Source organism: Podarcis filfolensis (genome assembly GCF_964270895.1).
Source record: "Podarcis filfolensis genome assembly, chromosome: 2".
In the NCBI taxonomy this organism is placed as follows: Eukaryota; Metazoa; Chordata; class Lepidosauria; order Squamata; family Lacertidae; genus Podarcis; species Podarcis filfolensis.
This window is the reverse complement of record NC_139605.1, coordinates 3,111,573-3,126,625: the sequence shown is the minus strand read 5'-3', so window position 1 is coordinate 3,126,625 and position 15,053 is coordinate 3,111,573. Positions and strand designations below refer to the sequence as shown.

At 45.1% G+C, this 15,053-nt stretch overlaps 1 protein-coding gene and 1 long non-coding RNA gene across 2 annotated transcripts in view; one reads left to right on the top strand and one right to left on the bottom strand.

The window, feature by feature from the left end:
- LOC310757463 overlaps window positions 1–15,053 on the bottom strand; it is a 253,294-nt gene that overhangs the window by 88,242 nt on the left and 149,999 nt on the right. The window lies entirely within an intron of this gene.
- On the top strand, window positions 7,401–13,337 carry LOC310755836 (vomeronasal type-2 receptor 26-like). The gene is made up of 4 exons (XM_083599152.1): window positions 7,401–8,280; window positions 9,810–10,037; window positions 10,483–10,609; window positions 11,644–13,337. The coding sequence occupies exons 1-4, from the start codon at window positions 7,537–7,539 to the stop codon at window positions 12,552–12,554; spliced, it is 2,010 nt and encodes a 669-aa protein (XP_083455278.1). The 5' UTR covers window positions 7,401–7,536; the 3' UTR covers window positions 12,555–13,337.

Genomic DNA, 15,053 nt, shown 5'->3' with positions numbered 1-15,053 from the left:
AAGGCCCATCGGCCTCACTGAAAGTGGACTGACGCCATAGTGAAACTGTGACCACAACTTTCACCATCATGAACATTTCATGAATATTTTGCAGGTGGGATTCAAGCAGTTGGTCCCTTACCTTTACCGCCCCAACCTGGCCACAGTGATCCATGTGACGGCCACCTCCAGGCTTGACTACTGTAATTTGCTCTGCGCGGGGCTGCCCTTGAAGCTGTTCCAGAAATTCCACCAGGTGCAAAATGCTGCAGTGAGGCTCCTCACGGGGTCTCTGCCATGGGAGCATATTCTCCCAGTGCTTTCCCAGCTGCACTGGCTCCCGGTGGAGTACAGGGTCAGATTTAAAGTGCTGGTTTAACCTTTAAAGCCCTTCATGGCCTAGGACCCTCGAACCTATGGGACCGCCTCTCCCGGTATTGCCCATGGAGGACCTTAAGGTCCATAAATAGCAACACCCTAGAGGTCCTGGGCCCTGAGGAAGTTAGATTAGCCTCAACCAGAGCCAGGGCTTTTTCAACACTGGCTCTGGCCTGGTGAGACCAGGGCCCTGCAGGATCTGATTTTTTTCTGTAGGGCCTGTTAGACAGAGTTGTTCTGCCTGGCCTTTGGCTTAGAGTCAATTTGATTCCCTCCCCCTCTTTCTTTTTCCTTTCTCCTTCTGTGATGAGGCTGCGTTTTAACGTTTTAATGTTGTATTTTAATCTTGTTTTTAAGTTGTATTCATTCAGCTTGTTTTTATGATTGCTTGTTAGCTGCCCTGAGCCTGGCCTTGGCTGGGGAGGGCGGGGAATGAATAAATTATTATGATTATGATTATGATTATTATCATAGAGCACCACATAATCAGGATGAATGCTGAATCAGCAGGGTGTCTGGAGAGGCCTTGTAACAGGTGGAAAGCATTATTGTTTGGTTGACTGATTCATTGACTGAATTAGAAGCAGGATGTCACCTCACTATCCTCTCAAAAATGGGGTCTATTTTAGTGGACCCAAAGGAGAACTTTGGACAAATCCCTTGAGTTTCCATGAGAAGTAAAGGAAAGGGGAAGGGGGAAGAGTGATGTTGTGTCAGGCGTGGAGAGTTCTCCTCTCCCTTTGGTAACATCACAGATAAGAATTAACAAGCAGTTGATCTATTTATAGTCCTTTTAATACAGCACCATGTTGCAAGCAGAAATACACAGCTCTCCGCAAGGAGGGCAGTTGGCTGCTCTAAATCCTCCTTCCGACTTCCGTAGCATTTTAGGTGCCAATGGGAAGTTCTTCCCTCCCTCTGACTTCTTTGCTCTCTGATATGTTCAGACCTCCGAGTCTGTGGTGAGGGGGGTTCCCCACACTCTCAAGTGACATCTCAACTAGCTGCCCCCTCCCTTTGGGTTCCCTTGTCATTGTCTCGTACCTGGGCAACTCTTCCCTCAGCTGTTCAGCTCCTGTCTCTCTGCTTCTGAACAGCCTGTGAACAAGGGTGTTTGTGTGACTTTTCCCCCTCCATCTCTCCATCGGAGAGGAAACTGGTCTGCCATAGAATGCATTCCCCTGTCCTCGTCTTTAGACTATTCCCTGACATGTTGTGATCATTTGGGTTGCCCTTTTTGTAAATTTTGATATGTTATGGGGTGCTGCAAGTTATTATTCTCTCCCCAGCGCTATTTAAGATCTATACGCTATTTAAAATCTATATGAAGTCATGGGGTGCGGTCCTGAGGAGCTTTGGAGCAAGGGGCCACCAGTATGCCCATAACACACAGCTCTAGGGACATGGCTGGCAGGGTGATCTACTGAGCTTCTTGGGCTTGCTTGTCGGGAGGTTGGCGGTTCGAATCCGTGCGACAGTGGCAAGCTCCCATTGCTCTGTCCCAGCTCCTGCCAACCTAGCAGTTTGATGTTGTTTTTTAATTTTTTTATATGAATAAAATAAAGAAACATACAACAAAAAGCAATACAAGATTCAAATGCCAAAATTCCGCTGAATCTCCTGACTTCCCCCCAACCCTTCTGTAGATCCTAGTGGTAATATTTACACCTGCATATCAAAACTGTCCAAATTTTGTCTTTCCAAATTGTCCATACTTTCCGTTAATTTACAAGTGTGGTTAAAATCCTGCTAATGTTTTAACCTGCTTACAATGGTCTTGCTTTCTGAGCTTCCCAGTTAATTTGGCCATTTCAGCATAGTCCATCAACTTGGTTTGCCATTCTTCTCTGCTCAGGGTTGTTTCTTCCATCTCTGGGCTCGTAGCATCCGTGCAGCTGTTGTCGCATACATAAACAATCTTTTCTGGTCCTTTGGTATGTCGGTACCTATAATTCCTAATAAGAAGGCTTCTGGTTTTTTAAACAAAAGTTATTTTAAACATTTTTTCCAATTCATTATATATCATCTCCCATAATTTTTCAGTTACTTTATAGCCAAGTGGGGGGAGAATGTGGGAATTTTCCAATGTTATCCTGATGACAGTGAAGAGACTGAGGATAAACAACAGCAAAGGCCCACACCCACTAATGAAGGTTCTGAATCTGAATCTGAATCGGATGATTCAGCGGATTTCAAGAGTGCTACGGCCTCTATGCGACCCTCTGAAGGCTCTGATCGAGAATTGGAGGAACCACTGTTCACTATAGGCCACTTTTCTCCTAAGAAAGAAGAGGAGTGTTGAAGACTTATGACTAATTCGCAGGTCTGAAAGAGCCACGAGAGGTAGACCTCCAAAGAGATTTGCTGATGAATTTACACATCCACCACATATGATAAAAGGTACCTTCTTTTTCTTGACATTTCCAGCAGGTATTTGAACTCGTTCTATTTGGAGCCAAATACCACCAGTACATCATTTTCATATAATTTTATGTCAGTGAACAAGGTCCCATAAATTTCAAATCTGTTTTCCATTACCTCTCCCAATCTGCCATTTGTATATTGTGTCCCAAGTCCCAAACTCTGGCTTCCATCAAGGTGTCCCATCCCGCCAGAAGCGGTTTAGTCCTGTTGGCCACATGACCCGGAAAGTTGTCTGTGGATAAACACCCGATCGCTCGGCCTGATAGCGAGATGAGCGCCACTCCCCATAGTCGCATTTGACGAGACTGAACCATCCAGGGGTCTTTACACCTTTACATTAACACACAGCTCTCCTTCTCCATAACAGGAGAGTCTCTGAAGGCTTGTGACCAGTGTCTGGATGCACCAGTGGACTCAATAAGATCCAATAAATTGTGTTCAAATCCTTCAAAGTCCACTTACCTTTAATGGTCAGGTGGTGGTGTGGCCAACCAAGTCCACGCCCGCAATTTGGTGCCCTGCTGGGGAGGGTTGCTGCCTGCCTGCGGATTGACCAATTGTGCCAGGCTTAGGTGCAGGCATTCCACAGGGGGTGGGCCCAACCAGCCACTAGGCATTGCTTTGCCCCGATCCCTGGGGGGATAACTTGCCCAGGCCCATATGTCTTATTTTCATACTAAGACCTTCCTATGAACATTGTCAGCTGCCATATTTGGGGCCTGGTGTCGGAACTCTGCACAACCGAGCTACTCCTCCGCGGACATTCTTCGTCATCTACTCTGATAGTGATTAACGACCTAAGCCTTTGATGAGGCTCTAAGCACGTTCTCATTCCCCAGAGTATACAAACATCAGCAGAAGGACGAGAAATATATGAGCTACATTGCTACGTTTTATTTCAAACTACACAGGACAGAAAAGAATATACATCTGCTCTCTGTGAAGGCAGAGAACCAACTGGAACAAAGAAACAGGAAATGAGTAATAACAACATCCGTCTCCCGTCTCCCGTGAGACTTCCAACAGTCTGGAATGTAAACAGAGTCTTGTGACTCCAAAAACTGCACAGTGGCATAAACAGAAATCTAACTTTCAATTCAATTCAAAATCCTTTATTAGGCATAGCACACCACACATTATCAAACAAACATCATATACAGACTGTATAAAATACGGGCTCAGCGAACACAATTTATCCCAGTCCTAACAGAAATCTAACACCTGGCAGGAATTATTCCACTTGGTAACTTGGCCCTGGCCATTTGATTTTCGCCTTCCTCATAGCAATCCTCACAACTTTCTGAGGTTAGGCATTGGGTAAGCCTTAGTCTTGGCTGGAGGGGAGGTTACAGCCTCTGTCTGCCCTTTTTTGGTTAAGGGTATCCTGTCAAAGGGATATGTGAGGAGTTGCTTCTGTCCGGATGCCCAGGCGGGGGCTAGGGCCATAGCACTCCTCCAACTGGGACCCTTCGGTGATTACCCCTACTTGATGTAAGTCATGGGGGGGGCAGGTGTGGATTACCCTTAGATGCACCCCCAGCAGATGGACTGGGGTGGAATAAATGGCTATACGCAATGCCGATGCCAAACCATTCACATCTGTAATCAATAGAGTTGTGGCTCATTTGGACCCAATGTTATGCTGTTGTCTTGTCTGGTTTTTCATCACTTAGGGAGTGACAGGAACACAGGAGCTTGACACACAATTTGTAGGCTCTTTGGATAATTCCCACTTCTAAAGGAGCAAGTGCATAGTTTGGGGGTACTCTTGGATACCCCTTTGTCACTACAGACCCATGTGTCCTCTATGGCTGTTTGTGAACAGGAATAGCCTGACCACTGGAGTAATGGAAAACCTGGAGCTGGACTACTGCAATGCACTCTTTCTGGGGCTGCCCTTGGGTCTGGTGCAGAATCTCTAGTTGGTGCAACGTGATGTGGCCAGATTGTCCTTGCGAGCTTTTGGTCAAGAACATCTGGCACCCCCCCCCCATTTGAAGGACTATCCACTTAAACCTATTTTCTGCTTCCTGCAACTTCCATTCCTGATCCACCAGAGGACCTCTTCTCTTATTCCATGACTACTAAGCTTACCTAGGAGGCACCTTGTTGAAAGCTTTTTTAGAATTCCAAGTGTTGGTTTGTCTGTTTCTTTATTAAATTTTTACACTGCCCTTCACCCAATGATCTCAGGGTGGTTCGCAGCATAAAAATACAGGATAAGACCAAAAAGTATATAATAAAAACAAGAACAAAAACAAAACAAAAAACCTACAAAAAAATCTGAATCGCCTCTGTCTTTACGTGAAATTTCAGTTCCCTTGTTCACCTCTCAAATTCATCAGAATAGCCCTATCCTGTGTTAGCATCAGTGCGCGCGCGTGGGGGGGGGGATTCTGCCAGGGCTCACGTATGATAGTTCAGGGAACTTCTAACTTTTAAGCATGGCATTTTTCACCAATCTTTGGCATTTGCATCTCACAGTTTGGAGGTAGATCTTGGAGTTTTCGCAAACATGTTTTTCTTCAGCCCTGCAGTTGCAGGTGGAGCTGCATAAAGTGTTTAGGAACTTGCAGAGGTGGTACTTCTTCTCCGTATAATTATCAAAATGATAGTGTGTGTGGTTTTTTTGCTTCCAAAGATCACATTTGAGTCCACTAAACGTGATGTTATGGATATGAGGCAGAAAGGTCTGGCAGATATATGCCTCCTAAGCCACTCAAAACTTGGGGGGGCTGAGATGTAGGACAGATGATAACTGCACCAGAATGAGGTTGGCTTGACTTCTCTCCACTTCAGATGTGATCCCTCTGCAGGGCTCCGTTAGTAAGAAGAAAGTTACTGCATCTTGCAAGGACCACAACAAAAGACTTCTAATTCTTTGTAAGGGAGGTGCTCGTTCCTGGGAGGAAAAAAGATGGTCCTCATTCTACTGCTTCTACTGCCTTATGGGGACTGTGGGAAACTGAAGACAAAATGCCTCTTGTCTTTGGAAAGGGATGAGATAGATTCACCTAATTATTTCAGGCCAGGAGACCACCTCATCAGTGGGGTCCTTTCTGCCACAAACACTGTGTTTCATCATCATATCTTTAGCCAATGTCCTTCCACCAGCTTTTATTGGTAAGACGTTTTGTGGGGATGGATATTAAATATTAAAATATTATTAAAATAAAATATTAAACTACAGTGGTCTGTTAAACATTAAAAGCTTCCCTAAACAGGGCTGCCTTCAGTTGTCTTCTAAAAGTGTAGAAGTTGTTCTTCTCTTTGGCATCTGGTGGGAGGGTGTTCCACAGGGCAGGTGCCACTACCAAGAAGGGCCTCTGCCTGGATCCCTTTAACTTGGCTTCTTGGAGTGAGGAAACCTCCAGAAGGCCCTCAGCGCTGGACCTCAGTGTCCGGGCTGAACGATGTGAGTGGAGACGCTTCTTCAGGCCGTTTAGGGCTTAAACGTCAGCACCAACACTTTGAATATATTATGTCCCACATCCTGCGCCCATTTTATAATGACGCAATTTACCTGGTCCTCTTTAGTGTCCCATTCCAAAAGCTTGTAAACGTACTGAGAACCAATGCAGATCTTTCAAGATTGGTGTTATGTGGTCTCGGCGGCCGCTCCCAGTCACCAGTCTAGCTGCCGCATTCTAGATTAGTTGTAGTTTCCGGGTCACCTTTAAAGGTAGTCCCACATAGAGCGCACTGCAGTAATCCAAGCGAGAGATAACTAGAGCGTGCATCACTCTGGCGAGACAGTCTGTGGGCAGGTAGGGTCTCAGCCTGCATACCAGGTGGAGCTGGTAGACAGCTGCCCTGGACACAGAATTGACCTGCGCCTCCATGGACAGCTGTGAGTCCAAAATGACTCCCAGGCTGCGCACCTGGTCCTCCAGGGACACAGTTACCCCATTCAGGACCAGGGAGTCCTCCACAGCTGCCTGCCTCCTGTCCCCCCAAAACAGTACTTCTGTCTTGTCAGGATTCAGCCTCAATCTGTTAGCCGCCATCCAACCTCCATCTGCCTCACACAGGACCTTCACTGCCTTCACTGGTTCTGATTTGAAAGAGAGGTAGAGCTGAATATTAGAGGTAGAACAGAAATATCACTTGGACAGTGCTGGCATGTATATAATTTCTCCCCCCAGGAAAGGACCCACAAAGTACTGGCAGCTCCTCTCCTTCTTGTATGCCATTCAAGCGATCAACCAGAATCAAAAGCTGTTACCCAACATCACCCTGGGCTACAGCATCCATGAGAACTTTTTTGATGGAAGGGTGACCTATGATGCTTTGCTAGACATGTTGTCAATTGGGCAGCTGAACTTTCCAAACTACAGCTGTGGTAAACAGACTAACTTACTGGCTGTTCTCGAAGGGTCCGACTCTCAAAACTCCATCCAGATTTCAAACGTGTTGGGCATCTATAAAATCCCACAGGTAGGAATGGAGAGAGGTATAATAGCATTATGATATTGGCAGTCTTATTTTCAACTACCCTCCTGTTGATCCCTAGCATCAAATTTGCCTTCTTTACGGCTGCCACAACCTTCAAGGAAATCACTGTTCCCACCAAAGGGTCCTTGCACTGGACCTTCCTCCTGCCTAAGACCTTCCCAATCTCATGTTGGGCTTAGAAATATTTAGGCTTTGATCTGAAATCAAACAAGATACAAATCTTCCTTCTCTTCCCAGGTCACTTATGCTTTTGTCTCTCATGTTCTGAATGATAAGAGGCATTTCCCTTTTTTCTACCGGATGGTCCCCAAAGAAGAAGCCCTGTACCCAGGGATTGTCAAGCTGCTCCAGCACTTCCGATGGACCTTGATTGGCCTCCTTGCACCAGACACCGACAATGGAGAGAGGTTCCTGAAGAGCTTGACACCCGTGCTCATCAAGAGCGGAGTCTGTGTTGTCATCTCACAAAGCATCCAAGGACTGAATACAAATGGAGTATACATACCTCGTCTTCCATTCCGCAAGTGGAGGCAAGTGCATGTATTTGTTTACTACGGGGAAAGGAGTTATTTCTTAAATGGACTACAAATTATACAACAGTTTTTTGACATATTGATGAAATCCATTGTTGGGAAAATCTTCATCACAACAGTTTTGTGGGATGTCGCCCTGGAGCTGATGTATAATGAGATATCTTTCCAACACATCCATGGTATATTTTCCTTCTTCACTGAGACAAGTAAAGGGGCAAAATACGGTGATTTTCTACCCTTTTTCTTTGGTATTAAGAAGTTTTGGGAGGATGCTTTTAATTGTTTCTATTTAAAGCATGCATTCTCAGTGAAAGGCCGGACAAGATGCAGAGAGAGAGAGAAACTGGAGAGGCTTCCCCAAGATGATCTGGAAAGAATCCTCTCTCTAGACAGCTACAGGATCTACAACACTGTGCAAGCCGTGGCTCGTGCCTTAAATGCTGCATATTCATCTAGATCTAAGCAGAGGGGAACTGAGAGAATGGGACTTCAAAGGCTACAGCCATGGCAGGTATTTTCTTTCCCTTCATAGACATCTCAACTGAGCATGACAATCGATTGTATTGTTGCAGATATTGAATATTGTGCAGTTTGAAACGATTGGAAGCATAAGAACTGGAAGCATTCATTTCCTTTTGGAAATGAATTATTGTCCAGGCGCATAGAAATATTATTCACTCTTTACTCACAAACTCTTTATAACAGAATGAGAACATCATTCTGTCCAGCACAGGCTCGGGATCTCTCTCTCTCTCTCTCTTTTACCTTCAGGAGAGCTTCCTTTACATATTGCCTCTATTGAGTTTTGGAGCCAAAGACAAAAAGGCAACTCCCTTCAAAAAGGAGATATTGCAATCCAATACCTTCATCACATGATCTAAGGTTACAACACTCACATGTTAAACCAGTTAGTTAATCTTAATCTCAGCAAGAGCCCAGAGCCCTTTAGAAAAAAACTACTATGGAAAAAACCCAAAGTTTGCAAAACACATTACCCGTTTTCCATTTTAAACCTTCCTTAATACATATACATTTTTCATTTCTGTTTGCTATTCTTATTCTTGCCTCATTGCACAGCCCCCCGAGCAACTGCTCCCATCATGTGCCCAATTCTCCTTTCCCCGCAAGTTGGAATTATTTTTGGCAGGGGAGATGACATTGATCAGGCTGTCTCTAATCTCTGTTCCTTTCACACCCACTTGACTCTGCTCTGGCTCTCTGCTCCCTCCACCAAGCTCCTGCCTTTCCCTGCTGAAGCCCATATTAGAGATTTCATTCAGTTTGCCTTGAAAGGAAAAACGAACCTAATTCACTCTTTCTGAAAGAATCCAAGGGGGCAGCATCCTTCAAAAACATGCTTACTAGGAGAAAATCACACAGAAATGCTGAAGAATTCTGATGAGTTTCTATTATTATTTAAAAAATGCTTCAGAAATGTGGAGAACTGAATTTAAGATTGGGGTTTGTGTGTGAGAGAGAAAACAGTATGAACCAAAAGTGACAAGATCCCTCCATTACTATTTGAGTCTGCAACCAGCTCTAAGCAAAGGGGAAGTGGATTGTCATTATGCTTCCATTATTATTATTATTAGATAATTTTTATTAAATTTTCAGCCTAACAATTCCAAATAAACATTTTACAAACTCTAAAATATCCGATAACTTCCCTTCTTCTCTTTCCGTGGTTCATTTTACATCTTATACACCCCTGTATATTTTGCTATAACCAAATCAGTTTTCTACTTTTACATCCATTAAACATTATTTACGTGGTTGAATTTATCTTAATGCTGCCACCGTTTTCAGCTGCATACAGTTATTTTCCCTATACTCAATAAATGCTTTCCACTCTTCTTTCAATGTATCTTCTTCTTGCTCTCTTATTCTGTATGTTAAATCTGCAATTTCTGCATATTCCGTCCACTTAAGTTGCCAATCCTCTTTAGCTGGGACCTTGCTCACTTTCCATTTCTGGGCCAGCAAAACAGGGGCCTATGCTTCCCTTTATTCTAAATGCTCTCATCTTTGCTTCTGTTCCAGCTCCACCCTTTCCTAGGAAACACCCAGTTCTACAATTCTTCCATGGACAGAGTGTATTTGGATGAGAACGGGGAGCTGGCAGCCGACTTGGACATTGTGAACTGGGTGGTGTTCCCCAATAAATCCGTCCTCAGAGTGAAGTTTGGGAGTATTGACAGACAGGGATCCCCAGACCTGAAGTGCTCCATCGACCAGGAGGCCATTGTGTGGCCCAAGTGGCTCAATCAGGTGACGGGGAGTGGGAATGATGCCTGTCATTTTGCTGTCTTTTCTATGAGCTCTAATAAGTGCTCCCTGTTCTGTGGGCTGCTGCCCTCACTTGCCTGTCAACTCCAGCACTGGGCCGTTGTTCCAGATAGTTCCTACAGCTCCTCTGCTCAGCTGGGTGCCAAAGGAGGCTTCCTGCTAAACTGTGTGAATGGGGAAAGGGGGGTTCCTCGCTTTTCTCTTGTTGCATGTATTTTATCAGTAGTGAATAGCTCATGGCCCATATACAGAACTTTATTTAATGGAGGTCCTTTGTTTTTTTCTGAATTTAATCATGAATCATTCATGTAATGGACAGTGATGGGAAATGCTGAGTTTCAAGCTATAGTCTAGATGCTACAGCAGATGACAACATACTATTTCTCAAAGAACAATTCTCATTGACGCTCTTCGTCTTTGTGCCTAGACCCTTCCTACTTCCAGGTGTGTGGAAAGCTGTCGCCCTGGATCCGTCAAGGTGATTCAGGAAGGGAAGCCTCTTTGCTGTTATGAATGTCTTCCCTGTGCAGAAGGGACCATCTCCACTCAGGAAGGTGGGTGACTCCAAGGGAAAGGCTGGCCTTGGGGAAGAGAGAAGGGTTCAGTCAGGAATCTCTCAAAACCATTTCTGGGCAGGATCAGGCTGCTATGGTTCATGTGTGGGAGAGAACTGGGTGGTTCAAATTATCATTATCATCATCATCATCAATCTCTTTTTATGATTATTCTTTACGATATTGTTCTAAAATGTATCATCATCATCATTATATATAAATATATTAAGCTGATTGGGAAAGGAGGATATAAACATGTCAATCACTAAATGCCTGCCCACCCATTTCCCACTTCTTAGCCCTACTATTCATCCTTACTCCAAAAAATACCTTTGATCAAATGTGAAGGAGGGAGGTCTAAACCACGGAGCCTCTTGGTCTTGCTGATCGGAAGGTCAGCAGTTTGAAACCACGCGACGGGCTGAGGTCCCGTTTCTCTCTGAGCTTCTTCCATCCTAGCAGTTCGAAAGCACACCAGTGCAAGTAGATGGTTAGGTTTCACTGCAGTGGGAAGGTAAACGGTGTTTCCGTGCGCTGTGGCATTCATCATGGTGCTCCTTTGCGCCAGAAGCGGTTTAGTCATGCTGGCCAAATGACCCGGAAAGCTGTCTGTAGACAAACACCAGCTCCCTTGGCCTGAAGCAAGATGAATGCTGCACCCCAAAGTTGTCTTTGACTAGACTTAACTGTCCCGGGGTCCTTAAGCAGGGAGATTGTTATGGACCTAGGGTAGATATTAGACTTCTGCACAGACCCCTGATCCTCCTTTTGGCCCTGGTATAGGGGGCTCCAAGCAGCCCAACCTGCCAGAGGCCAAGCTGGGAATCTCCAGCCCTGGAATCTGTCCCACATTTCTTCGGGTTAGAGCTAATGTTTAGAAAAACCTAATTAAATACCTGTAGTGATCTGTGGCTGTCCCAAACTGACTTGGTCTACAACTGAATCCCTCCCCAGAGGCTAGATACTGCTCAGGGCTTGGCTGAATCCAGAGTAGTAGACATTACTCTTTCTCTCTCTCTCTCTCTCTTTTGCAGATGCAGACCATTGCCAAAAATGCCCAGAAAATCAGCATCCAAACATGAACCGAGATCAATGTGTGTTCAAGCATATCACCTTCCTAGCCTATGAAGAATCTCTGGGGGTTGTCCTACTTTCCCTTGCCCTCCTGGGGTCCTTAGCCACAAGCTTTGATTTAGGAATCTTTATTAAATACAACGAAACTCCCATAGTCAAAGCCAACAACCGGGACCTCTCCTACATCCTCCTCGTCTCCCTCCTGCTTTCCTTTTTGTCCTCCTTCCTGTTCATTGGGAGGCCAAGGAAAGGGACCTGCCTTCTCCGACAAACAGCCTTCAGCATCATCTTCTCTGTTGCTGTTTCTTCTGTGTTGGCAAAAACCATCACTGTGGTTCTGGCCTTCCTGGCCACCAAGCCAGGGAACTCAGTGAGGACATGGCTGGGGAAGAGTCTGGCCAACTCCACTGTCATTTCTTGTTCCTGTGTCCAAGTTGTCATCTGCATGATCTGGCTGGGGATCTCGCCACCATTCCCAGACTCTGACATGCACTCCCATCCTGGGGAGATCATCCTGCAATGCAACGAAGGGTCTGTGGCCATGTTCTATGGTGCCCTCGGCTACATGGGCTTCCTGGCGGCCATCTGCTTCACGGTGGCTTTCCTAGCCAGAAAGCTGCCTGGGGCCTTCAATGAAGCCAAGCTGATCACCTTCAGCATGCTGGTCTTCTGCAGTGTTTGGGTGTCCTTTGTGCCCACCTACCTGAGCACCAAGGGGAAGTACATGGTAGCCGTGCAGGTTTTCTCCATCTTGGCCTCCAGTGCTGGGCTCCTGGGCTGCATCTTCATTCCCAAATGCTACATTATTTTGCTGAGACCTGATCTGAACACAAAGGAGCACCTGACAGCAAAAACTAAAAATAGCACCTGATTCTTAAAATATTATTTTTCAAGAAGGTAGGGAAGTGAGATTCTTGAAAAATGATGTTTCAGTTTAAAAAATCGTTACCCTCGTTTGATCATGTAGAACCAACCAACTTAATGGAAGTAGTTATGAAATTTGGATCTGGCTGAAAATTTGTTAAAACTTTGGAAGATATAGATCACATAGATCACAGGGAATTCACATTACCAAAATTTTGTAATTATTCTTGGAAGGGAACAAGGATGTCCACTGTCACTCCTGTTATTTCTCCAAGTGAATCTCCAGCCCCCGGCTCTCTCACTTCCTCATTCATCATCACCTCCTCTGCGGGTGCTGCTAAGTACCCTCTGTCTTTGACCTCTTTGCTCTCCTACTTTTAAGGCTCGCTGGGTTCTGGGAGATGGTGGGTCTAGAATGCTTTCTAATGACATGTCAGCCAGATGTTGCTCTGGCTCTCTCATGATTTCCCAACTTTCCCCCTCATCTGCCTCTGAGCTGTGACTTCCCTCAAACCCCTGTTGTAAATCTATACTGTCTGCCTCTTCCTCCTCCCTGGGAGGGTCAGGATGGAGAGGTGGCCTCCCACATTCCTCCCTGGCCCTTGGTCATCTTGGTCAGCCTCCACCCCATGTCTGTCAACTCATCAATATCTTCCTTAATTTATGGTGCCCAGAACTGGACACCGTATTCCAGGTGTGGTCTGACCAAGGCAGAATAGAGTGGGACTATTACGTCCCTTGATCTGGACACTATACTTCTGTTGAAGCAGACTAAGATTTCACTTTTATAAACTTTATAGAACTTTTACAGCTGCCTGGAACTTCCAAAACTGTATTGGAGAATCACGGGAGGTGGGAGCCATCCGTACTGCAGACACCAAGAAGCAATCAGGGTGCGTAGCGCAATCAAAGTGGTGCGGGAACTTTATGATCCTTGTGTTCAGGACCCTTGTGTTTCTGGGACCCATAGATGGCTGTGGGGACATGCAACAGACCACGCTTATAGAGAGTTTGCATGAAACCCACAAAAATGGTTAGCTCCATTGGGCCCTTAACTTTAGAAAAGGGGGGAGTTTCAGGGAGCATGTGGAAGATTGGGGGAAATCAAAACCCATTCCTCCTGATCAGAATTCATGAGTTGATGACCACTGTAAGCAGATGAAAACATTAGCAGGATTGCAATAACACTCGTAATGTAGCAATTGCTATGGAGAAAATGGAGTAATGTAAAATATGGACTATTGAACAGTATGCAGTTGAACCCATGGAGGGGAAGCTGCGAAGTCCGAAGATTTGGAGAGATCTTTAAATATAGATATGTATGGCTGTATTGTTATAATCTTATACTTGTAAAATCAAATAAAAACTATTAAAAGAAAAGATTTGATGAGTTGGTTGTGTTGAGTGCTCACAGCCCATCCCAAGCAAAACATTCAGGTTCATTGGGCCCTTAATCCAAAATGGGGGCTGAAGGGGCCACATGGGTCAGGGGGACTTGAAACCCATTCCTTGTGACCAAGAACAAGAGGAAATTCACATAGGGGGTTCAAGCAACCCAGCCTGAAAACAATATTAGGTTCATCCCTTTCTTAAACCAAAATAGGATTTCAGGGGCCACTTGGAAGTTTGGGGCGCTCTAACACAACCCTTGGGATTGCAGGGGGATGAGATGGTTGTGCACAACCTGCCACCCTCAAAAATATGTTTGTGGTGACATTTAAAACTAGCCCGTTTGGGGTGTCCTAAAAGCACGAGGGAAAGAAGGAAGAGCACAGCCACTTTTCATTTGTAATGTAGGCTTTTTGCTCTATCCCTCTCACTGTCTGCAGCTGTTTAGGGAATTGACAAGACAGGGGATATTTTATGCACCAGACTTTTCAGACTCAGTGCGAGAAATTATGAATCTCTGGAGAAATCCCTGGGAAAAATAAGAATATTTATGAGGTGGGGAAGCATCGCCCTGGCAACCTTCTGGAGTCTCTCTGTGGCTTGAGGAGCAGATGCAGAGCTGGAGAAAACATGTTTGCAAGAACACAGAGAAGCAGCTGCCCTGTTTTGACATGGGCCAGCATAGGGTGGAAAAGTCAGCTTGGATTTTAAATAGCAATGCACCTTTCGTTGGGGTCAGGACCTATATATTCTTTTAGGATGTATGCAAATATATATACGCTCTACATAGAGTATCTACATCTGGACACTGTGAACTCATGAAACCCACTCCCTTTACAAGGAGATTCTTATTCTTTATTATTTATCGAGTTTATTGTTCAGTTTCTGTTAATTGGTTCTCATGGGAAACTTACAGATTCTGGCTTCACACAATTAACTCAAGGCCGTGTCAATTTACTCTTGGCAGAAAGCCAAGGTCAGCTTGACCTAGAAACTACTTACTCTGATTGGTTAACGACCAGCACTCAATTCTGTTATCTAGGGATTGCTAGCACAGTTTGGTGTGTTAGGGGTGTGTTAGGAGTAGGAGTGCTGTGCATGGTTAAGAGAGAGAGAG